This window comes from Eptatretus burgeri, chromosome 12, assembly GCF_056783735.1.
Source record: "Eptatretus burgeri isolate ZD-2024b chromosome 12, Ebu_testis_v1, whole genome shotgun sequence".
Taxonomy (NCBI): domain Eukaryota; kingdom Metazoa; phylum Chordata; class Myxini; order Myxiniformes; family Myxinidae; genus Eptatretus; species Eptatretus burgeri.
This window is the reverse complement of record NC_140972.1, coordinates 16541420-16568110: the sequence shown is the minus strand read 5'-3', so window position 1 is coordinate 16568110 and position 26691 is coordinate 16541420. Positions and strand designations below refer to the sequence as shown.

At 43.2% G+C, this 26691-nt stretch overlaps 1 protein-coding gene across 3 annotated transcripts in view; it reads left to right on the top strand.

Moving 5' to 3' along the window:
• LOC147015163 (ubiquitin carboxyl-terminal hydrolase MINDY-1-like) overlaps window positions 1–26478 on the top strand; it is a 115452-nt gene extending 88974 nt beyond the window's left edge. For 2 of the 3 annotated variants that reach the window (XM_085849683.1, XM_085849685.1), the window contains 5 exons: window positions 1054–1156; window positions 14640–14782; window positions 14914–15093; window positions 21832–21981; window positions 24980–26478. In XM_085849683.1, coding sequence (XP_085705809.1) covers window positions 1054–1156; window positions 14640–14782; window positions 14914–15093; window positions 21832–21981; window positions 24980–25138 — 735 coding nt within the window. In that variant the 3' untranslated portion in view covers window positions 25139–26478. The remainder of the gene's footprint in view (window positions 1–1053; window positions 1157–14639; window positions 14783–14913; window positions 15094–21831; window positions 21982–24979) is intronic. The other variant, XM_085849684.1, reaches the window with a different exon arrangement.
• Window positions 26479–26691: the final 213 nt, after the last annotated feature.

Sequence of the window (26691 nt, the reverse complement as noted above, 5' to 3'; positions counted from 1 at the left end):
CACTAAAACAATTGAAACTTGGCATATCATTGACTCCCCATGGGATATATGCAGTATATTTATTTTGTTCTTTGACAAAGTGTGCTAAGCACTTGTTTCTTGACTGTAAGTAAATTACCAGTATAAGAGTAAATTAATGGCCTTTTTTATTGCCATGATAGTAACTATTAAACCTGAGCGAAGTCGATGGCACGCCTTCACAAATCCCCATGCTGTATTTTTATGCTAAATTTTTCTCTTGGAGTAGAAAAAGGGGAAGAGACTGAAATTGAAATTTTTGAATGGCATGTGTTGGCGAAGGCTATGAGGTTGTTGAATATGTTCTTTGGTAGTGTTTGACTTTCAACACTTGCGATGACAAAACTGGTAACTTGAAATGCATTTGCAGAAATAAGGCCTGAGGTCCAGGTTTGTTCTCATCAATTTATTACTTACAAAATCTAAGGATTTCGTAAGTATATTGATGACTTCCGTCGTGTGTGTGTGTGTGTGTGTGTGTGTGTGTGTGTGTGTGTGTGTGTGTGTGTGTGTGTGTGTGTGTGTGTGTGTGTGTGTGTGTGTGTGTGTGTGTGTGTGTGTGTGTGTGTGTGTGTGTGTGTGTGTGTGTGTGTTTGTGTGTGTGTGTGTGTGTGTGTGTAGGCACGATAACTCGAGAACGGAAGAAGCTACCAATGTCAAATTACACCACGTGATTCAGGAGGGTGATGGCTAGCGCTGATTAGATTTTGGTCAAAATCGGTCAAAGGTCAAGGTCACAGTGAGGTCAAACATTCGATTTTTGATGGTTTTGTACAGAATCATCGTAGAAACTTCTGGTTTGCGTCGCTACCTTCTCTAGAGACAGCTTTTATTAGACAAGGTCAGAGGTCAAGTTGACGATTTTGTAAGTACCAGTCTATGACTGCTTGTTTATTTATTATTGTTTGATAATTTATTAATTTATTTTTGTTTCATTATTATCTACTTGTGTATGTTGTTTAGATCTTTCTTTATCCCATTTCTTTCACTGACTGCTCGATCTTCTTCGCTCTTGTGTGTCCTCTGTCAATGCAGAATACCGACGTGGTCAAAGCTGTTGGAAAATGCAGTTACAACCAGCTGGTGGAAAAGATAATATCAAGCAAAAATTCTCAGAGCAGTGAAGAGGTGACGACTGGTAAGTGCATTAGTGCAGTTGATTTATTCTACTTGTTGTTATGCAAAATAACTAAAACAAAATGTGCTTTATATTTCAAAGCAGAAACATATCTGAGAATTCTCTTTTTAAATTTCTTTTTTTTTGTTCCCTACCATAAGTATTTCTTGGGTAAAAATGGTGACACAGTATTACAAGTTAGTGAAAAATAATGTGGTGACCGAAGTCTTTTGGATTATTTGGACGGAAGGAAAAAGAAAAAAAAAACGCAATCAAAAGATTCATTTAAAAAAAAGAAAACCACCAGCAATGATGAGCATGTCACGGGCTCTAGCGGCCTGGGGGATAACCAATCGGTGCACGTTCGCAAAGTAAAAATAGCCGAGGGGTGGGGTCAGCTTGAAGTTGTTCAGTATGTCGAGGGAGTCAGTCTATTGTTCGTCGAGGAACTGAAGTGGTCGGATCAAGACCCAGGACCACATCACAGAGATCAGTTGTCAGAGCAGAGGAGTTTGTCGGAGCTTGGTTGAGGTAATCACAGCAAGACTCCAAAGCAGTCTGACATGGGTGCGCTCAGAGCGACCTATGAAGCATGAACGTTTGTTATTTTCACGTTCGCTAGGTCATCGGCACAATTCTAGGCAGCATAGACTCAACAAGTGTTGCGACTGCCATAGCTTGCCGACGAGCTGCGTTTCATACTTTTATCAAATCGAATACATCCTGTGCATCAACCTCAGCCCATGATGTGTGTTCAAATGTCTTGTTTGAATGATTACTGTGCCACGTCATGCTTCCCTATAATAGCTTACAAAGGGTTAAAATGGCTTTTTCCAAGAATTATGGAAGATATTGCTCCCTTGTCACTTTATTTTCATCATGTGCATCCATCTGAAGCATGATGAATGTTTTTATACATCCTGGTTTAGTAATAATCATCTTTTCATAACTGACCTCGTTTATGGACTTTGAAAATTTTGGTGGAATAGGGACAAAAAGTACCCATTTTGAAAAATTCAGTTCGCACACAAGGAGGTGGATTATCAAAGTTTTTATTGCTTTAAAAGTTTGGTTAAAAGCTCAGTACCCACAACACGTGCCTACGGGGGCAACCAGTGGCCTGAATCGGGGGGGTCATAAGGGTGGTTTTGTCCCGTAATGATATTTAGGACCCTACCATACCCCCCCCACCCCCACACCCCTCATTTCACCCTAAAACTATTTTGGTGCACAGTCCAGTTCCCAAATATTTAGGAAAAACCTTTTGTCATCAAAAAATTCAAAAGGGTAAATATTGTTACGTTTGAGGGGGGGTATGCATTCAAAGGGTAATTAGGATGTTTAATTAGGTATGCCATGCTGTTCGAGTTTACCAGGATCTCGATGTAATAAGTAGCAATTCAGTGGTGATAAGTTGTCTAGTAAATGTTCATTTCTTCAAGGGGGGAAATGATAAATGTCACGTAATTAGATAGGGACACGGGATAGGGTAAGTGTATCTGCGTAAACCCCTTTTGGTATTCTCTGAAGACTGGCCGTGACGTCACAGGACAGTGCAGCGGATGGCTCCGCCCCGTGATCACGATTGGCGGAAGGCGATGGCGGTGGGCCAATAAACGGCTCGATTGGGAGTGACGAGGACGAAGGATACTATTTTGGTATCCTTCCAAAATCCTTCCAAAACCAAAAGGTTCTGTTCGGGGTCGAAAAGGAAGAGGAAGAAGATTACAACCAGAACGATCGTGTTTTTTTGGTGTGGTTCCCTGTGGCGGCAGAGAGCGTCCTTGTGGTTGTGCTGAATCGATCGTGTTCTTGATCGTGTCTTGGAGCCTTGCCGAGCCTCGTGCCTCACCTTGGTTGGCTCTGGGGTTCTGCTGACTCGGAGTGCGGGGTCGGGCGGCGGGCGGACCTGACTCCCTCTCCTGCTCGCGGCTTGGCGCCAGAACTGGTTCCCTGGCGGCTGTGAGCGGACTTGGGCCAAGACCAGGAGGTCGACAGCACCACGGTTTCTCCTGCCCCCCTGACGAGAGCAAGGCCAGCTCGTCCGACGCCGATCCAGGGACAGTTGCGTCCACACCACGGTCCAGCCTGACCACCAGAAATAGCTACGTTGTGTGTGTGTGTGTGTGTGTGTGTGTGTGTGTGTGTGTGTGTGTGTGTGTGTGTGTGTGTGTGTGTGTGTGTGTGTGTGTGTGTGTGTGTGTGTGTGTGTGTGTGTGTACTTGGCGCCTTAGAGGGATTGAGAACTGTATATTCAATGGAATTGTCTGTGTTTTTCCCCACGCCCGATCCCACACCATCCCGTCGAATCGCCCCGGATCCCTCTTCTTGCCGAGTCTTGTTATTTCTGGTGATAATAAAAACAAATAAACATCATCAACTCAGTGAAAAGTGACTCGTGCCACCTTCCTCGTCCCGTTTGCGGTAGAGCGATTGGAACCGCCATGTTTGGGTTATAAATAAATAAACCGCCTCCATCGTTTCGGCTCGTTCTACGTTGGCGGGACTGTTCAAGTCCCGTGGACGTCACATTGGTGTCAGGGTGTTGGATGTTCGAACCCCTCTAAATTATATACCAGGATTAAAATCTCGCCACGAATTGGAATATAAAATTACTACAGAAAAGCGCGCGAGCGCGGGAAAATTTTGGCGGGATTTTTCAAATTTAAATTAATTGGCGGCAAATGGGACTTCTGCACCATGGCGGATGTCCAGATGTTTGAGGAGGAAGGCCACGTGTCTGGCAGCGAGTCGGAGGAAGAGTGGAGAGACGGGGGTAGGGTTGGAACCTCCCCCATTCCGAGCGTGGACCGTGCTTCATTGCCTGTAACGGGGCCGGTAGTGCCGGAAACCGGCGCGATGTCGATCTAGACAATGTTGGAACGTTTAATAGGGGACATGACGGTACAAATGGCAAATCAATTCGTGACACAGAGGGCAGAAATGACGGCACAGAGGGCAGAAATGACAGATCAATTGGGGGTAATGGGGGTACAGTTGGGTGCACGGATTGATTTAATGAGGGATGAATTGGGGGAAAAGATGGAGAAAATGAAAACTGAGATGCAGGAGTGTGTGGATGTTAAATTGGGAGAAATACAAAGCAAATTCGAGGCTAGATTGGAGGAAACAAAGGTAGAAATTACATTGGAGGGGGAAAATATACGGAAAAAATTGGTAGATAAAATTGATGCAACGAACATTCGGGTTGATGAAGTGGATGAAAGCCTGGAACGTCATCGTGCCTGTGTGGATGCTCGTATGCAGCTGCAGGTTGAAGAGTGGGGAGAGCTGAGGAAGCAAGGGATGAATTTGGCGGAGGAGGTAAAAGGATTGGAGGCTCGTTTGGATGAACAAGATAAAATTATGAGCCAAGATGAAGTCTTGGATAAAGGCCTGGTGGAGCCATCTTTTGTAAGTAGAGTGTCCGGGTTGGTTGAGGAGCAGCTACAAACTCGCGACGGAGCCTTGGAGGAGCTTGTGCGGGCCCAGAGGATCCTGCGGGAAGAGGTGAATTGGTCCATTCAACGTTTGGAACAGGAGGCAAAATTGACCCATGAGACCCTCACCACAAAACATCTTTGGCCACAGTGGGCTCCGAAATTGGATACGCAGCCACAAGGGTGTTTGATCCCTGGGCTGGATTCGGACAAGGGAGAAACTGAGAAGCGGGCCACCGTAAAAGTGATCCCCCTGGTAAATTTCGACGGGTCAGGGAGCGTTGAAGCTTTTCTGACGCAATTTGAGTGCATTTCCCGACTAAACGGGTGGAATGAGCAGGAACGTACAGGGAATTTGGTGGCAACGTTGTGGGGACCAGCCGCAGACGTGTTAAACGTGATCGCGGAGGGGATGTTGACCAGCTCCCACATTTGCGAGGCGTTGAGCCGTCGGTTTGGGTTCGCGGCAAAATGATCTGGTGCGGGCTCAGCTCCAGCACCGCAGATTAAAGCCGGGTGAGACAGTGCAGGAGCTGGCACAGGACATTTACCAATCAGTCAGGATCGCGTATCGGGACTTTACAGTGGAGGCATGGGACAGACTGGCACTAGAGAAATTTTTAGCTGCTCTTCCGGACCCTGAGGTCCGAGCGCTAGTGGAGCTACAGGATCCACCCACCGTTCACCGAGCGGCTGAGTGCGCGGCCAGGCTGGCCTCGTGGAGTCGGCCGGGTCAGGTTCTAGAGAGGCCATCGGTGACGATCCGACAGGCGGAGATCCAGGATCAGGGAGGGGGGCTGGGAGAAATTGGCATTACTCAAATATTACAGAGGATGAATCCTCCTGCTGAACCGCCAGGTCTATCCGAGATGCCCTTTCATAGGTCGGGTCCGGAGATCACTGTCGGGGGTCCGGGAGACTAGATTGGGCTGAGCATATACGGCCATGCTCGGCTGCTGAGATTGTGGCGAAGTGCCCTCCTTTGGTGGAAAAAAAAATGAATTGTGGGAAAATTGGCATGGGTTTGTAAGTTCTGCTGGGTTTTAGAGTGACAATCGGGACAGTGGGTAATTGGAAACAAAGCGGGCACGTGTGGCTGTCCAATGGCTGGTGCGTGGATCGGGTGAGAAGTGCTGTGTGAGTTGTTTTAAGTGAAGAAGTGAAATGTATGGTGCACACATTGTTTTTTTATTGGGCATGGTGTGGTAACAGGGAAGGTCATGGTCGGTGAAGTGTTAGAAATGCAGGTGTCACATGTAAGGCCGATGGGGTGGGGGAGTCATGTGGGTTTTGTAGGTGGGGATGATGTGCGTGTCCACAGGGATTGCTGAAGCTCACGGTGAGCGTGAATTGCGACCCCCTTCAAGGAGATTCACCACCTGGTGGCTAATGGTGACAGTGTCTGGAGGCAACTGGGAGAGGGTCTGGTTGGGCGACCAAGGCGGGTAGGACCTTGGCGACCCAGGAAGGCCAGAGGAGCCAGTGAGACCCCTTCCAGTGTGTTGTACAGGATGAGAGCTGATGGCTACCAGGGGGGTGGGAATCAAAGGGAGCGGGGCGGAGAAACGTCTGGGTTGGACTAAAGCTTACCTGTGGGCATGGTTGCACCTGAGATGCCCCCATCATCTTGTGGTAACCCACCCCACGGCCACGACGGGATTCAGCCTGCATGATTAAAATGAGGACCATGACCTACAAATGTGATGATGACCATGGTGTGAGTGTTGTGAAGATGTGTGAGTCCCACCCGATCCCGCACAACTTGACAGGTGCAGCAAGGGCATGATGTCCGCATAATTTTGGGGCAAGCAAATTTGAAAATTGGCTCCCCAGGTAACGCTGGGTCTATTAGCATCCACTGGGGGTGGCGGTCAAGTGTAAATATCCTGTGAATAGTGTCGTTGAGGCTTAGAGTAGGAATATAAAGTATAAGTGTTGTGTTTTTGTGGAACCTTTTGTTTCCCCTCCCCAGATCACTGGAAGAGTGCTGGGCAAGAGCGATGATCCGGAGGATGGAGTGCAACTTCGCTCAGTGCTCTCATGTGATTTAAAAAAAAACAAAAAAAAACAACAAAAAAAAAAAAACGAATGATTGTTTAGGCGAGGACAAGGCCATAAGGGGGTAGTACATTAAGCAGGATAGGTAAGTTAGCTGCGACTCGCTGCCCATTGCCCCTCCTACTTTATTTCGTTAGGTTAATTAGGTGTGAGTCAGTAAGTGTTAAGGCTGGTACGGTAGCGCCTGTGATATACCTTGCAGGAGCTGCGGTACCAGAGGAGGGGGCAGTGTTACGTTTGAGGGGGGGGTATGCATTCAAAGGGTAATTAGGATGTTTAATTAGGTATGCCATGCTGTTCGAGTTTACCAGGATCTCGATGTAATAAGTAGCAATTCAGTGGTGATAAGTTGTCTAGTAAATGTTCATTTCTTCAAGGGTGGAAATGATAAATGTCACGTAATTAGATAGGGACACGGGATAGGGTAAGTGTGTCTGCGTAAACCCCTTTTGGTATTCTCTGAAGACTGGCCGTGACGTCACAGGACAGTGCAGCGGATGGCTCCGCCCCGTGATCACGATTGGCGGAAGGCGATGGCGGTGGGCCAATAAACGGCTCGATTGGGAGTGACGAGGACGAAGGATAAAAAGGTTCTGTTCGGGGTCGAAAAGGAAGAGGAAGAAGATTACAACCAGAACGATCGTGTTTTTTTGGTGTGGTTCCCTGTGGCGGCAGAGAGCGTCCTTGTGGTTGTGCTGAATCGATCGTGTTCTTGATCGTGTCTTGGAGCCTTGCCGAGCCTCGTGCCTCACCTTGGTTGGCTCTGGGGTTCTGTTGACTCGGAGTGCGGGGTCGGGCGGTGGGCGGACCTGCCTCCCTCTCCTGCTCGCGGCTTGGCGCCAGAACTGGTTCCCTGGCGGCTGTGAGCGGACTTGGGCCAAGACCAGGAGGTCGACAGCACCACGGTTTCTCCTGCCCCCCTGACGAGAGCAAGGCCAGCTCGTCCGACGCCGATCCAGGGACAGTTGCGTCCACACCACGGTCCAGCCTGACCACCAGAAATAGCTACGTTTTGTGTGTGTGTGTGTGTGTGTGTGTGTGTGTGTGTGTGTGTGTGTGTGTGTGTGTGTGTGTGTGTGTGTGTGTGTGTGTGTGTGTGTGTGTGTGTTTTTGGCGCCTTAGAGGGATTGAGAACTGTATATTCATTGGAATTGTCTGTGTTTTTTCCCCACGCCCGATCCCACACCATCCCGTCAAATCGCCCCGGATCCCTCTTCTTGCCGAGTCTTGTTATTTCTGGTGATAATAAAAACAAATAAACATCATCAACTCAGTGAAAAGTGACTCGTGCCCCCTTCCTCGTCCCGTTTGCGGTAGAGCGATTGGAACCGCCATGTTTGGGTTATAAATAAATAAACCGCCTCCATCGTTTCGGCTCATTCTACTTTGGTGGGACTGTTCAAGTCCCGTGGACGTCACAATATAATGGAACCCAAAAATCAATTTCGCACCAAACCCAAATAAAAAATTTGGGTGTCCATAGCTTCCATTGTCAAAGAGATAATAAATTTCTGGCTGTGGAATCTGAAAGCCTGGAGCAGAATTAGCTGAGAACCCCATTTTCCGCTTTCTATCGTGATTAGAACAGAAGATGTAGATTTTCAAAAACGCTGATAAAACAAATGTGCAATTCACGAGTGCGAAAAAGGAGCATGGCACCCACATTTTGAGGGGCTATACCTTGAAAACTGTTTGAGGTATTGAACTGAAACTTGGGATTCCTTTGTTGGGCATGGAGCGGTATTTTTGGAAATTTTTCTATGCAAATCTGAGAAGTGTCATATGGGAGGTATCTGGATATTGTGTGAATTGACATGGAATGACTCCATTCGTTCTCTGGATCTGATTCCTTGGAGATATTTGCCAAACTGGCGTCCTGTTTTATACAGGTGTCTCGCCTCCTGTTTTATACCTGTCTGGGATGTATTTTACCTTGCTTATTTCAGTAGTGATGCCAATTACGATGACTAGCAATATTTCTGCATTTGAAACTTCATAGATTTGGTCGATAGACAAAGTGGTATCAACAGGTGTCTCTGACTGCCCAAACTCGTCGGAGAGTCACCAAGTCATGATGCGTACCCCTACGATCAGTGCTAACCCTGATGACGTCACCGGTCTCCATATAAAATATAGTGATTGGTGGATGACTCGCAGTCATTGTCTGTGTACTGTGGTTGCAGTCCTGGTGCAGTAAATTATGTACAGCGGTGTGAACTATAGCTACGCTTGTTCACGTGTATTGCAGGCGATAAGCAGCAGCGATTCTACATGTAATGTAATGTATTGGCAGTGGGGGGAGGGGGTTATGAAAGTCACCAAGGATTCATGCTATGCTTAACTAGAATATTAGTCTTATTGAACATATCCTGACCTGAAAAACATTTTTTACTTTCCTTTGTATAGACGTAACATATTTGTGCTTGTCATCAATAGTTTGTTAATCATAAAGGTGGAGCATCATGGTGTTTCATTCAAAATATTTTGTATTACTGTGTATGACATTCAATTTGTGAATGTCATACTGTCAGAATAAGCATTCATGGTTGATGATGCATTTATCAGGTAACCAGGAAATGGTTAAAAAAAAAAAAGCAAGATTGCAAGTTAACACACTATTGTAGTCATTGTAAAGGTTTGATAATGGAGAATATTTTTTTTTATTGCACGAATAAACTTTACTTGAGTGTCATTCAGTCCACCTTCACTTTAATTATGAGTAAATCACTTTGTTGATGACTCCACCCTCTGCCTTCAGACCGTCATCTGTCATCCTTCAGACCGGCAAGCAGCAGATTCTTCGCTCACTGCAGATCTGGGTAAAATCACAAACTGGTCCAACACGTGGAGTTTGTATCTCAATCCGGACAAATCTCACACTCTCACTATGTCTCTCTGAAAGGACTGTTTGGCAACCCCCCCCCCCCATCCACTTTCTCCACAATCCTCTGGAAGGAGTCCTTTCTTTCAAGCTTCTGGGTCTCACGATCTGCCATGATCTTAACTGGGAAAGCCACATTTCCAACCTGGCCTCCAAAGCCAGTCGCCGACTGGGAATCCTCCATCATGCAAAGTCCTTTCTCGGCCCACCTGAGCTCCTGATCACAGACAAAGCTTTCGTCCACAGCCTGATGGAGTACTGCTCTCCACTCTGGGCTGGTGCTCCTGCCTCCCACCTATATCGGCTTCACGCTGTGGAAACCAAGGCATTTTGGGTCATTGGCATCTCCCGCGATGAGGCTTAGTCTTTGGGCCTTTCACTCTCTCACCGCAGGCAGGGCGGTGGTCTTTCTGTCTTCTACCGTCTCCTCTCCAGTCTCGCCCCCTCCCCCCCTGCTGTGTCTGCGATTTGTCCCCACCATATTTCCCCAGGATGCTCAAGGTCCACCAACAACCCCCTTCTGCTAAAACTACCAAAATCACGAATCACTGCTCACCTTCACTCTTTAAATCCTCTTTTTTCCTGCCTTTGGAATAAACTCCCTCGCTCTGTTCAATCCCATTCTTCCCTCCAGGCTTCAAAACAGCTGTTCACCACCACCTCTTATAGTTCCCCATCCAAATCCTCGATCTTTTCTACCCCCGTTAATCCACCCAAAACCCACCTCCTTCAAATTCCCTGCTTTCCTTCCTGAAAGTCCCTGTAATGTCCATCTTCTATTCCCTATGTTCCCTGCCCCATCCCTCTCCCTTCCACAGATCTCCTAATGTCTCTGTTCCCCACTGTTTTGTCCTCTTGTCTCAAGCCCCCCTTGCTGTGCTTTGTGTGTTAGCTCTCATACGAGCCTCGAAGGTATACAAAAAAAAATAAAGGAAATGTATGCTTTGTTACACGTTTATGAACTCTTTGTTCACCAATGTTCAAGTTATACTAGCCTCGGTGGCATGATGTTTAGAGCTCTGGGAGATCTGCGATTTGAACCCCGGTTGAGTCGCACCAAAGGCTTTAAAAATGATACGTGCTGCTTCCTTGCTTGAGGCTCAGCATTTAAATGGATATTGAGTGGACAAACAACTGTCGGTTAGCAATAAGAGCACAGGCTCTGATGGGCCTAATAGCCTCCTCCTGTGTTGAAGTTCTTTGTAAAGGAACTTATTACGTAATTGTTATTAGAAAGATTTTTCACCAATTACATATATCACAGTGCCCCAATTTTTTTAGGGCTATTCTGGTGTTTTTTTTCAGAATTAAAAAAAATAAAATAATCAAGACAGTCATTTAGATATTGTAATATCCCTGGGCTTTTAAATTATACTTTGTATCTTTCTCTTAAACTCTCAATATATAAATTTTTCAGTAACATTTTCCTTCGTGAAAGGCACATTGAGCACAGATCAGATGGGGTTGCACATTGTATTTATCTCTGTCCGTTGTACTGCACATGGAAGAGAATAACAAGAGACTTGATCGAGGAGAAGTAAAATGCAACTCAACCATGGTTAATGAAGAATAGCTTCATAAATATTACACTTTTATGGCTGTTACATACATCTAGCATTGTACTCAATAAGGGATCCCCAATTGAAAAACACAGCTGCTTCCATAAAAAAAAATTACTGGGAAATTCAAAAAAATAAATTGACACATTTTCTTGTACAGGAAGGCCTTGCGGTTCTTGGGTTTCCCCTTCGTGGATTCACTCTATCGCAATGAATCTGTTGAGGCAAGGCTTGCGGATTGCGGAAGTTGAACTCTTTAACCCTATTTTCCCCATTACCCCTTAAGTTTGGTTATTGTGGATTTGCAGTTCATTGGGATTTTCAAGAATGCAGCCCTCGCAAATGGCAAGGCCCTCCTGTCCAGATATTCCTCTCTCTACACACATTGTACATACACTTTTTAAACGTCATTGACAAAGTACTGAACACTTTTCTATTTACCCTCCGTAATTTTTGCGTTTACGTTTTTTTGACATGGTGTAATTTCCCCAAGCTGCATCACAATGTCGATGCCACTCTCCCTTGCTGGGCACTCCACCAACTCGGTTCACTGAATCACTGCACATCTATTACTCCGTGTGCCCAAAGCAGCATCGGATCAAGGATGCTTCAATTCAAAAAGCCTCACTGGAACATGGTCTGTAGTATCAAGTGGTGTTGCTCGACCTTCTTTGCATGTTTTTTTTTCGTGAAACTTTCCCAAAATCCTTCATGAGTAGAAAACGACCAGCCTTTCATACCACATAGTAAAGACTGGGAAAGGATGAGACGAGAGAGAACCTTCTTCCCACGCTACGTTTGTGTGAGGTCTGTGGAGTCGGTGAAGGAAGATGGGACCAATAGGGAGAGGGATGCTTCGAGGTCACGTCGATGAGGTGGGTCACTCTGGGCGCACCTTTGTCCGACTCCTTTAGAGTGCTGCCTTGCTTTTCTCACCCAAACTCTGACAACTCCTCTGCTCTCTGCCCTGCCAACAAGGACGAATTGATTAAGTTTTGTTGAAGATCCGGCTACAGAGCCAGATACCGCAATTTTTTTTTGCGATTCTTCACAATTGAGAGATAGGTTAAAAAACGATATGTAGCATTAGATACGTATCAAAAACTTTATTGGACCCGATATGTTCTACTGGATCAGGCATTGCGTGATGGAGGTATGCGCTCTATTGAATGACCTTCTAGTTTACACTGTATTGGATTTTTCAGGTTTTTTTTAAAGTGGAATAGGCTAATTTCCCCATTTTTCTTTCCTTCATTCATCGATATGTCGATTGTGGAGGATAAGACAAAGTTAAATTGACTACGGTCATTAGCAAAACTGTCAGTTAGAACAATGGAGTGTTAATTCCTCCCTCACACTCACAAAGCATTGATGCCGACGGTACTTTGAGGATCACAAGTATTAATGAGTTACGTGCATATTTTTTGAACTATTTTGTGGGGCGACCTTTCAGATAAGTTGGTAATGTAAATAGTTTTTCAACATGTTTGTTATAAATGGAGGAGTACAGTATCCTCAAAAGTGGCACAGCACATTGAGTCGTCACGTATTCCTCCAACTTATCCTCGATGTTTGTCCACCTACCTTTGCAGCCGCAATGAACCGTTATGGTTTTCTTGGTAATCCGCAATGTATCCTTCGCTTTTAAACCAGTCTCGAACGCATTTCTCTCTGCCATCGTATTTCCTATGCGGAGCCATTTTCCCACCATTTTCTTCACCACATTTAACTTTCAACTTAAAAGCTGCCGTGTACGACTTGCGTCACTTTACGGGAGGCATTTTGAGATGACAAGGTAATGGTAGATACATATGATTAAGATTGAAAGGGATGGGTAAAACATAGTTTGTGAGTGCATGCTCATTATTGATTAGATTAAAAAAAAAAATTGGTGTCAGTGAGTGGATTTACGTTTGATTGCTCACCTATTCGGTAAACATTCCAGGCAATGATTTCTCTCGTGGTTTAAATTGTTAATTATATAATTTATTTCAGAAAATATCACTTTAAAAAAAAAAAAAAAATTCAGTGTCTTCAACCATAGGCAAGTCGATTCTGAGTACGAGTCGAGACTCAAACTTCTGGGAAAAAAATATCGACTTGTACACCAAAAAAAACAAAATACAGTTTTGCATTTGGGGCTATTAAAGCAGCAGGATATTTTTTAATATTGTAGCATTTACTGCTTCTCTCCATGACAAGATGATGAACAAAGAATGCTGCGTGAAATATAGACGAATAATAAATAGGAAACTAGAAGGGCACTCGCTGGAGCGCACACCTCCGCCATGCAATCCTGATCCACGAGAACATATCGGGCCCAATACATTTTTGAAATATCGTTTTTCGCCTGATCTCTCAATGGTGAAGAATCACTTGTAAATTAAATAATGATCGCATGCAGATCCGGATTTGGATCTTCACAAAAATCAAATCAATTCGTCTTTACCACACACCCAACGTGTGCACTAAGTTTTGTCTGAATCCGTTCACAACTTTTTGAGATATCCTGCACACAAACAAACAGACAGAAAAGGGTGAAAGCATAACCTCCTTCACCTTTGGTGGCAGAGGTAATAAATATGCACTTAATAATACATCAAATAAGAGCAAGATGTCACGAATATTCCACTCCCGTTGAACCGGACCAGGCTTTGCGTGAAATGCTTCACAGGGCATCAGCACAAACATCTGCTGTCATGCAGCCCCAGGATCTTGCGTATGAGCTTCCAGGTGAGGGTGAGCTGCACTGCATCCTCTGCAAATCCAAGACAAAGCCGAAAAGTGAACCAGAAGAAGAAGAGCTGGTAGACAGAGAGAGAGTGAAAATATTGCACCTCCACACACACACCCTCTCCCCAAGTGCTGCCACTTTTATAAGCCCCCAATCACCCCACTGTCTTTCAAGGCTACACCTCGATTCCTGTGCTCTGTCCAACAACGGTAGTCCTGGTGAGCGGTACAACCAAACATTCACATCATGGGTGTTTTTGCAGGGAAATTTCTGGGTGGGGGGGGGGATTTGGGCAGGTTACCGGCGATAGCTCACATACTCTTCGCAAAATACACCATGGGATCTAACTTTCACCAAATAATGTTGCCAGATGGAAGGCCCAGTTTAATTTCCATTTGAGGGGTGGCACGCACACTGATGCCTCGCCCTACCTGTGGGACACCAGGATTGACAGTTTGTATCTGGGACAAGATTCAAACCCAAGCAAGGTGGCTCAGAGACGAGTATGAATAACTATAGGACCTGTCTTTCCACGTGGACTATGAGCCAGCTAACTTTACTCGAGACATGGATTGATATAATAAATTATGCCCAGTCCTTCATGAACACACAGACCACACTTAGCCTTTGTTCTGTCTCTGACCCCTTTCCCCAACCCCCCCCCCCAATCCCATGAATGTGACAATCTTTAAAATGCAACAAAAATCATTTGAATTTTCCATTTTCATTGGCATGTTGCAATGTAGCCATTCACTCTAAAATTTTGTCCAATTATGTATTTTGTACATGCATTGAATGAAGATGCTTATGTCTACATCTATCTCATGTGCAGGGATAATAGCTGAACAGTTTTTGGACAATACAGCAACACAACTAACGTACCATGGCTTGTGTGAAGTGAACAATAATATCAAAGAAGGGGAGCTCTGTGTCTTCTTCAGGAATAACCATTTTAGCACCATCTATAAGCACAAGGTGAGATTGAGTGTCTTGCATGCAAAAGGACAATCAATACCCCTGTGCATGTATGTGTCCACACTGTTGTTCCTAAGAGCAATGGAGCTTACAAATGCCTTTATGCTTCTGTACTGTCTGATGTATTACAGGGCCAGCTGTACCTACTAGTTACTGACCAGGGCTTCCTGAGAGAAGACAAGGTCGTTTGGGAGAGCCTTCAGAATGTTGATGGCGACGGAAATTTCTTTGATGCAAATTTCGGACTTCGACCACCTTCTGAACCCAGCACTACTTTTGTGTCCAGCAACAACCAAGAACAGATAGACCAGGTAATTTAGATTGCTGACCAGAAGTATGAGGAATTAAATTATCTTGTGTAATATTTTCAGGCTGGAGACATTTTGACAAGCTGCACATCCCAAAGAATATCCTTCCTTTTTTTGTATACAAAGTCTAGGCTTATGGAAAAGCTAAGACAACACAGCTAGAACACAGTGGAAAGTGGGGAAACACACCAACAGCGGAGTAGTAGAGGGACTCGACAGTGACACACTTGGAGGAAGAATGGGCGAGTGGAAGAGTGAGACAGTATGGAGAGGGGAGGGAGACATGGGGGGTGGGGGGGGGACAAACTGGATGCAAGCTCAAGCACAATAAGTAAGAGCCTGAAAGAAGAGGAAGGAAAAAAATAGGAATTTGAATGAATGTTGAATGGTGAAAATTGAATGTTTGGTAGAGGGGTATTGGGATGTTGAAAAGACTTTGAGGTAGTTTGAGTATTGATGGGTAATTGTATACAGAGTGCTGTTGATGGTGAGTCTTGTTAAGGGGGGTTGTGTGGTTGATGTGTGTTTTTAACCAAGCCCATGCCCCCTCTCCGAGGGAAGAAAATAAAAATAAAAATTTTCTTTCATTAATTAAGAAAGTTTTTTTTTTTTTTTTTGCATTTTCTTTCTTGGATCTTAAGGCCCAGTCACACCTTGACGTTTTAGCCAGCTTATGCCGTTTTTTGGAAAATTTGTCAAACGCTGGTACACGTCGAATACGTTATGGGTAAGTTTTGATAACATTGAGAGCACGCTGAAAAACACTGACATACGTCGTTGTACGCTGGCTTTAAACGTTGAACTTTTGGGTTTTCCTCGAATTTTTTCATGCTTGAAATTTTACGACGTATGCCGGCGTATGACTCGCACGTTCCGCTACGCTGGCCATAAGTTGTAGGCACGTTATGCGATCGTTGACACACGTTGAAACACGTTACTTGTAAGTTACTCATAAGTCGAAACGCGTCGAGGTAATGTTTAGCGTACCCGAAACTTATTTCTAACCTATGAGTAACGTTTTGTAAGCACGCTACACTAACGTTGTTCACACTTTGCAACACATTACTTGAAAGTACTACTACTACTACTACTACTACTACGACTACTAACATCCACATCACTAAATTCTCTCGAACTACTACGACTACTACTAACATCGACATCACTTAATTCTCTCGAACTGCTACTACTACTGCTACTACTAATACTAATACTAATACTACTAACATCGACATCACTAAATTCTCTTGAACTACTACTGCTACTACTACTACTACTACTACTACTAACATCGACATCACTAAATTCTCTCGAACTACTACGACTACTGCTACTACTAAAGGCCCGGTCACACCTTGACGTTTTAGCCAACGTATGCCGATTTTTGAATTTTTTTTCTAAAACGCTGGCACACGTTGAATACGTTATGGGTAAGTTTTGATAACATTGAGAGCACGCTGAAATACACTGCCATACGTCGTTGTACGTTGGCTTTAAACGTTGTACTTTTTGGTTGTCCTCAAATTTTTTCATGCTTGAAATTTCACGACGTATGCCGGCGTATGACTCACACATTCCGCTACGCTGGCCACATGTTGTATGCACGGTCTGCGATCGTTGACAGACGTCAACACATGCTACTTGTAAGTTAATCATAAGTTGAGACATGCCGAAGTAATGTTTAGCGTACCCGAAACTTATTTCTAACCTATGATTAACGTATTGTTGGCACGTTACGCGATCGTTGCCACACATCGACAGACGTTACTTTTAAGTTACTCATAGGCTGAAAGACGTCGGTATAATGGATCGTCCTTGCGTCAGCGTCCACGGCCACGGGCCAGGACACTTATTTGCAGCATTCTTCAAAGTTTTATTCGGCATGACGAGGATGTTCACACTTCGATGTCTAGCTTGGCTATGATTCCAATTGTCCATCGGCAGCGTCTATTTAAAATAGTCGAGTTTGAGCGTTTTAACACGTTCAGAAGAAACGCTTCAAATTTCCAAACCCTAGCGTCAAAAAACAAAGGCGAGTGACAGCAATTTAAATCGTTCATTGTAAACAATGAAAATAGTTGAGTGGTACTGTTTAAAAGTCGTTGAGTGTAAAAAAAAATCCAATTGTTGAGCGCAAGCATCTACTTTCAATAGTGGGGTTTGAGCGATTTAGCACGTTCAATAGAAATGATTAAAATTTCCGAGCGCCAGTGTCAAAAAACAAAGGCGAGTGACAGCAATTTAAATCGTTCATTGTAAACAATGAAAATAGCTGAGTGGTACCGTTTAAAAGTCGTTGAGTGTAAAAAAAAAATCCAATTGTTGAGCGCAAGCGTCTACTTTCAATAGTGGAGATGCAGCCATTTAAATCATTGAGTTTATCATTTAAATCGTTAAATCGTTAAAAGCAAGGACGATCCATCATAACCCACACCCTCCCCCTCACACTCACCTACTACTGCCAACATGAACAAACTACTACTAATCCTAATACTAATACTGATACTGATACTGTAACTGCTGACATGCACATCGACTCAAAAAGGAACTCGAAAACACTGTTGGGTTCCCCTTTTATGAGCAGCATTTTTATATACCAATTCCCAAAACCGCTGGGAACACGTCTTTATATGGCAGTTGTAAGCCAGAAACACGTTAATTTTTTTTTTTTTGTCGACCGGAAGACGTCATTGGAATACGTCTACATACGTCGATGTGTGTTGGGACTACGTAAAGAATTGGTTCAAAGCACGTCAAACATAAGTTAGAAATAAGTTTCGCGTAAAAAAGACATTACCGCGACGTGTTTCGACTTATGAGTAGCTTATAAGTAGCCTTTGTGGACGTGTGTAAGCGTCCACATATCGTGTGTACAACTTATCCCCATCGCATGCGGAACGTGTGTCATACGCCGAGTACGTCGTAAAATTTTGAACATGTTTAAAATTTCTTGACGTACTCTACTTACTACGACGTATGATTGCGTACTTTAGCGTTGTACTCACGTATACCAAACTTACTCATACCGTATTTGACGTGCCCCAACGTTTTAGACACATTTTTCTTAGGTCGGCATACGCTGGCAAGATCGCCAAGGTGTGACCGCGATGTTGACACTTCCATTTCTACGGCAGTTATGATTCGACTCGTTGTGCGTCAGCCTTTTAATAGGCTACGTCACGACATCGTCGGCGATGCGTGCAACGCGCTATGCCTAAGTTAGACTATCGTTGGGCATCGGTTGTGTAGGCCGACAACAGGTTCAGCATTCGTTGGTATAAGTTATCTATAACACAACGAAACGTTCTGTGTCCGTTACCAATGCGTTATACATAATACCAAGTCGCTATGAATACGTCCGAATCTTTAAAAAAAAACATCAAAAGTTCAACGTAAGCCAGCGTTTACATACATTTTAATACGTTGCCATCGCTGGCTAAAACGTCAAGGTGTGACCGGGCCTTAACATCGACATCACTAAATTCTCTCGAACTACTACTACTACTACTACTACTAATAACATCGACATCACTAAATTCTCTCGAACTACTACTACTACTAATAACATCGACATCACTAAATTCTCTCAAACTACTACTACTACTACTACTACTACTACTACTACTGCCACTGCTACTGACATTGACATCTACTCGACATGGAGTCTGGAACACTGACGGGTTCCTCTTGTGAAGCCCATTTGTATGTACCAATTCCCCTAAACGCTGCCAATACGCCATTATACGGTAGCTGTAAGTTAGAAACACGTTCAGTAAGTTCTGTGGTCGTCCGGAAGACGTCAATCAAATTAGTCTACATACGCCAATGTGCGTTTGAGATACATTACACATAGGTTCAAAGCACGCTACTCATAGGTTCAAAGCACGTTACTCGTAGGTTAAAAATTAAGTTTCGGGTATGCTAAACATTACCTCGACGTGTTTCGACTTATGAGTAACTTACAAGTAACGTGTGGCCGACGTGTGTAAACGATTGCGGAGCGTGCCGAGAACTTATGCCAGCGTATGCGGAACTTGTGAGCCATACATCGAGTACGTCGTAAAATTTTCAGCATGCTTGAAATTTCACGACATACTAGACGTACCACGTAATATGCTAGCGTACTTCATTGTTTTTCATCGTGCTCCTAACGTATACACAACTTACCCATACCATATTCGACGTGTCCCAGCGTTTTAGACACATTTTTCATAGGTCAGCATATGCTGGCTAAATCGTCAAGGTGTGACTGCGATGTTGACACTTCCAATTTTCAGGCGGTTTTGATTTAAATCTGCGTGCGGCAGGTTTTTAACAGAGAACGCCACGACTTCGTCGGCGATACGTGCAGCACGCTATGACTAAGTTAAACTATCGTTGGGCATAGGTTGTGAACGCCGACAACAGGCTAAGCATTCGTTGTTATAAGTTATCTATAAGACAACGAAACGTTCTGTGTACATTATTAATATGTTATGCATACGACCAACACGTTATGAATACGACCAAAACTTTAAAAAAAACTCAAAACTACAGCGTACGCCAACGTTTTACGTGCATTTTCATACGTTGCCATTCCTGGCTAAAATGTCAAGGTGTGACTGAGCCTTTAGGTTGGTGTGGTGTTCGTGCAGGCATGATGGGCTGAATGGCCTCCACCTGTGTTGGATTTCCTTGTCCTTGTTGATGAAATGGGAAGGTTGGTCGAGGTTGAGGTAGAGGAGAGAAACCCCAATAACCTGGAAGGGAAGGGATTGGCTTGGGGAGGATTAATAAGTGTCGTCTAAGCGCAGACTTTGGGTGCAGACTAAGAGTTTAGGTGAGATCGATTTCCAATTTATGCCTTGTAAAGAAGAGGAAGAATAGATAGGATGAAGCCCACATGCGGTGCTCGTGCCAAAAGAAATGAGGAAAGTGAAGCATTTTAAAGTAAGCAGCATATTCAATTAAGATATTGAGAAAAGGTAGAGGTAAAGAAAGGTAGAGGAAGTACAAGTATAAGGTAGAATAAGATTGTGTTTTGTAGTGTTTGTTTGTTTGTTTGCTTTTTTGAAGCAAGGGTGAATAGGATAATATCAAAGAGGCAGAAAGGATAAAAAAAAAATTTGAGTTGTGGGGGCGGGGGAAACGACAGACAAAACGACAAACATCTCAAAACTGAACCAATTTAGCCTTTGGCCATTCGGGGAGTAGGCCCACTGAGCTCTATTATATGAAGGAACTATCAACTGATGTTCCGACCGCTTCCGACCAAAAGTTCCACGGTGAACTATGTGGAACAGAATTCAAAGATTTGCAGGTTTTAAAATATACCGAGTTTTTTGCTTGTTTGTTTTTTTTTTTTGGTTTGCGGGTGCCAGCAGTGACCACTATTTTCGTTGTGTCTGTGTGTCTGTGTCTGTCTGTGTGTCTCTCTGTTTGTGACTCTCTCCAGAGCATAGCTCCATGACATTTGATGCGATCTTGATGAAACTTGGACACAAGCTAGATATCATGGTCTAGTTGTGTCTTTTTGTATGAGGGGCGTCCCACGCCCCTTGTGGGCGGAGCCACGCCCACTTGAACTTTTAATTTTTTTCTCGATTTTTTTTTTCTCTCAATTTCATTTCCTAGAAGCTGTGCGTAATGCCCATAAGTACAACATATAAAAAAATCCGATTTGATTTGGTCAATTTTGACGGAAGAGATAGGTTTTTACAGTAGGGCTTCCTCAAAAGCTTCCACTAACTCAATTGTACCTTTCGTGGCATTGTTCAATAATGTACTGTGAACCATCGTCTCCTCCCGGCTAGTTAATGGTGCTTTTTTGTGTTGTGAGTGCCCAGGTGATGGCTGGTGACTTCATTTGTTTCAGCGAATCTGTAATCCAGTTATATTTAAATCAGTGAGTGAGCCCAGGCCACACAAAAAAAAAAAAAAAACTTTTCAACAATATTGACGATACGGTATGATTTATCATGAAAATTTTTCTATGATAACACAAACATCACACAGGGACAAAAATATAACAGAAAAACACAAAGGAACCGGTTTGGAAAAGTTGACTTTGATTGAGGTGGAAGGAGCAGCTGTACATTTGACCCCATGTGGAGCAACCTCAAACCTGAAGATTGTTGATGAAGATGAGGAACAACACTGTGCCCTGGACACTGCTAATTCGAGCACTCCAGCCTTGACAGGGAGAGGATTTGCGAGTATCCCATTGAGAGTGGAAGTCAGCAAGTCATGAGAGTTGATACTCTGGAAGGCCATAGGCTGAGAGCTTGGAAAGCAAGGTGGAATGCTGGACTATCAAATGCTCGGATTGCATCCAGAGAGATCACTGATATTTTGTCTGAGAATCAGGGCCTCCATCTATTGTTGGGAGAGCAGCACCAGCCTGTCTGGGGTGTTTTAAATTCTGTTTTCGATGATAATTGCAATGCATAGTTTTCAATGATAAATCCAATAATTACACCAATAAAGCAAAATGGTGTTTCATAATTGATGAAGTTATTAGAGGATTATGAATTGCTTCTCGTCCCAGTTTTCTCTGAATCTTGGAATTGCACAATGTCCAGGAAGGAAGATAAACCAAACCTAAGACCCCCCCCCCTTTCCCTCAAAAGTGGCTTATTTGTGGAAATTGGTCATATTTGCTTAAGATACAGTCATGGTATCATTGTCAAAAATGCATGCAACTATATTGCCTTCCTGGAATCCCCCCTGCTTTTTACCTGGCCATGGCATTGTTTTTGCCAGGACTACTTAGTGGCATTGTCACTGCAGCAGGAGCAGGGAGGTGTCACAACAGCACCTGCTGTGAGTGATTTGGAGTTTGCGAAGCAGCTTCAAGAGGAGGAAAACATTCGTGCGGCACAGTTTTACCAGGACCAAGAGAGGCAGCAGCAGGTGAGTTGCTGAGTTTTTGGTGAAGCCTTTTGAGGTTGTTGGGATTTATTTCATCTTGCTCCGTAAAACTTCCAGCTTTGCCCCTTTTTATCTGGCACTTCCTTTGAAGCAATAATCAATTGGATGAATTGTGTTGAAATGGTGGATTGTTCATTCATGCCGTTTTTTTATTATTATTATTTATTTTTTTGCCAGGCTTTGCCGAACACGTTTAAACATGTTTGTCTCAGATTTCTGTATTCGTAGATTTCCCCAAAGGTAATGCTTTCTGATTTTTTGTTTGTTTGTTTTTTAATTGTAACTAGTACACCTATTCCCAATTGGAGTGGCAGGAAGGGTCATGCTATTGTCCTCTCTGGGGTGTATCGATTACAGTAGATCTAGGTGTGGGCCTCAAGAACGTCGGGTTTCCTCCCTTTCAGTTTAGTGTTCAACAGCAGTAGCGACTGATTAAAAAGGTAATCATACGTGTTTGTGGTTTGTAATATTTTTTTACTTCTGGTAAGAGTGCCCCAGGAAACTCCACGATGAACTATTTATACACGTTAACATGGCATTTGTCCAAGGAGGAAAAATCCCTTTGGAGAGTGGGGATATTATTCGTGTTAGTATTGTTTATTTTGTGGGTTCAATCCCATCCAGGTTCCTCCTGATGACTCCATCTTTGCTCTTTACTTCTTCCTTCTTGGTCTTCCATTTAATTTTTTTGCCACATTCATATTATGCTCTTATCATGAGTGATTAGATGTTATTACATTCGTTATTAGAAGCGGACTTGGAAAAACACCACCATCTTAACACGGGTTTTGCAAAATACTGAAAACCCCTGTGGGGAGGGGGGCAAATGAAGTCACTAGACTCCATCGTTTGACCCTTAGTCCTCCTGTTGAGTTTGGTTAAGATTGGATAAGTAATGACCGAATGTATTGTGGTAAAAAAATACACACAGATGGACACAAAAGTACGTATGTTAGTACGATTTGGCCTCCCCCTATAGAATAGGGAAAGGCTTCTTGCTGTGGAGGGTTTTGTTTCTACAATTGGTTCTTGTTTGATGAACTTTGCTTTCCTTGCACAGTTTGAAGTTTTTAATGTATAACCAAGTTTGTTGCCAAGCCAAAATTTGTCTTTCTCCAAAAGAATAACATAAACTGATTTATCGTGTCAAAATGGATGATTTAATCAGCTATATATATTTCTATATTTATGCTTCTCTGACATCCTTTATCAATTTTGGAAATGTAGAAGAGTAATATGTGGAGTTTCTCTGATTTTTCTCATTCTCTATTTTGAGATCCTTTTGAACAAACTTTTATATATAGGGTGTCCCAAAAAAATATACAACTTTTAAAATGCTTCGTTTGATCCTAAAAAAGCAGTAATTTTGTCACTAATGCTTCATTTCTTGTTGCAGAGACCCTGAAGTTTATTTTGATACCAAGCAAGCGCCAGAAAAATGCCAAGACTGACCGTACAACAACGAACAAAAATTGTTGAACTTTCGGACCAGACGAAAAGTGTCATACAGGTGCAACGTCTTTACTCGAGACATTTCGGTATCCACTTGCACCATGCACCAAATTTTCGGGCAATAAAGTGCACCATTGCAAAGTTTACCAATGTGGGAACCATCTGTGACCTTCACAAGGGTCACAGTGGTTGGAAGAGGACAGGTCGTAGTGAAGAAAATGTGGAATTAGTGAGACAGGCGGTCGTTCAGACTCCAAAAAAATTGATTCGACGACTTTCTGCCGAGACAAACATTCATAAGAGCACCGTTCAGAGGATCCTTCGCCAAGACATTCATGCCTTTCCATACAAAATTCAAATGGAAATGGTGCTTACTGATCAACAGAAACGCAAACGACTAGACTTTGCAAATTGGTTCTCAGGAAAGTTGGAGGAAGATGCAGACTTCCTCAAAAAACTTCACATGATGGACGAATGCCATGCTCACTTGTCCGGGGAGGTAAACAAGCAAAACTTTCGGTACTGGGGAACTGAAAATCCTGGTAATGCATCAACTGAACTAGTGCCTCGATCTGTTCTCAAAGTCACCATGGGGGTGGCGGTTGGTTGGTGTGGGATAATTGGTCCATACTTTGAAGATGACCAGGGACGCACTTGCACGGTAAACCAGAGGAACTATCGTGAAATGATTCAGGAATTCTATCTGCCTGAGCTACGTACTCGGGCCCGTAGGAGAAACAACCTGATCCAGACGAGAACCCAGTGGTTCCAGCAGGATGGGGCACCGCCCCATACAGCCAAGGAAGCAAGGCGTTTTCTCAACCAACATTTTGAGGGCCGCTTTATCTCCCTATACGAAGACGTTGAGTGGCCACCGTATTCCCCTGACCTTACTCCTCCAGACTTCTTCTTGTGGGGGTATGTCAAGGACAGGATCTATGGAAACCCTAGGCCTCAGACTCTTGATCGGCTGAAGGAAAACATCCACCGAGAAATCCACAACATTCCTCAGGAAACGTTTCCCAAAGTGATGGAGAACATGACAACGCGTTTGCAGGCAGTGATCGGAGAACGTGGAGCCTACGTTGAACATGTGGTCAAAAAGAAAACGACAATTCTATACCAAAATTTAAATTTTGGTGGCAATTTTGACAATGGTACAATAATCTTCAACCTTTCAGCTTTCTATCCAGCCATATATCTTTTTTTTTTTAAATATATGTTATGACCATCCTCTTTGCAGATGAAAAGTTGTATATTTGTTTGGGACACCTTGTATATATGTATGTATATATATATATATGTATATATATATATATATATGTATATATATATATATATATATATATATTTATATATATATATATATATATATATATATCTATATATATATATATATATATATATATAAAATTCTTACCAGATACACCCTGATCAAGGCAATCCCAAGAGCTTTATCATTTCTGTAGGTGTAATTGTGCCACAGTTATTAATGTTCATAGCATGAATGGCTGTGCTTGTTCTTCAGCCCCGAAGGCAGCAGCCTTCACCATCCACGCTGGCACGGCCTGCTGCAGAGTCCATTGCCGGGGCTGCCACCGCTCCAGCAGCAACACCAGCACCAGTGCCTACGGGAGTAGATAGGCGGTCGAGAAAGCAGGAGGAAAAGAGATGTGGGATTCTTTGATTCAATCGGTTGTCTCATGACAAGCCAGATCTTGGAACTGCTGGGACTGAATATGTCCTGTGTTTTGAAGTGGGAGATGGCTCCTGTGCGGTGTCTGTGGCCTTGATTCTTGCCCCCCTCCCCCCTTCCGATTACTACCTTTGTATTGCCTCATGGCTCGGGTTTTGCCAATCTTCTCTAATGGAGCAGATTGTAATCACATTTGCTTTGGTCTTATCGAACTGTATTGCTTGTTTACCTATTGCTTTGACCCACAGACAGAATCCAATGTTCCCTGCTCGTTCCGATAGGCATAAGAATTACGAACTTGCAAGCGTTGTTTGAAAGGATTGGTGCCTGGTGGAATTATTATAATGTGCACAGAATAATGCTGTTTTTGTACTGGTGATCTTCTTGTAAAGATCAAATTTGTTTGTTTAAGCTGAAGTCATAAATGCACAATTGCTAAACATTTGTTTTGAGGTTTATAATACCAATTCACATAATGTGGTGCACACAATTTTAACAAAAGGTCATGTTTTTTGGAAATATTTTCTTCTTCGTTCACCAATGGGTTTAAGCTGAACTCTTAATAACGTTGGTGATTTTCCCACAGAGTGTTTGGCAAATGAGGTTTCTATGCATCATTCATCTTTTTTTTACTGTTCTTGAAAGTCTTTTATTCTTGCGGTGGAATCTGAATGATATTGCAAAGCCGATGGATGATCTAACTATTGCTGTTTTGATTGCAAGTCTTTGCTAATTGTTTAACAAATGAATGTACTTGGGTAAGTAATGGGCAGGGGGGCAAGGGTTGGGGGAAATGAAATTTCTCCAACACTAGTTTTATTGTTCTTGTTTTTTTATTTTATTTGTTTTCCCCCCAATCAATCACATTTCTGAAATTTTGAGTTGGTTTTTCCAAATGATCTTACCTTCAGCAAAGGAAATGGTCATTTGTGCTTGACTATGAAAATCACATTTTGCGAGCTGATTGGTCTTTGCAGGTGTCACTGTCTGCACATCCCTCAATTGAACGCATTGCTCATTATGCTTAAAAATATTCCATACTCGAGCTATTTACATGACTGTTGTACATATTACTGTATTTATAAATACGAGTATTTGTAAAAGTTTAAATGTATAAGATATGCAAGTGGTCAGGATTTATTACCAGGTCGTGCAACAATTGTTCCTTCATTCAAATTGCTTTAAAACTATTTGTTTGCATTTTACCTGGGCAGTGGAATTTGCGTGTTGTAATTTAGTTTTGACTAACTTGCTGGGAAATGAAGGAAAAGTATTTTGGAATGGCTATTAATGATTGATTTACATATGAATAAATTTCCACATTTATGTTTCATGCTTTTCCGTCTTGTTAAAATAACTTGCAGACTCTTTTCATTGGAAATAAGGTGTTTTTTTTTCTACCAAAAGGTCGACGTTTTGCGGTTTCTGCTGAGTATGGGTGTGCGCGATACTGTGATGTTAAATCCCAGAAAGCCAAGTGTGAATTTGTCTTTGTAACATTCTGTGAAATTGGTACCTGCACTTGAAAATTTAAGATGACAGGT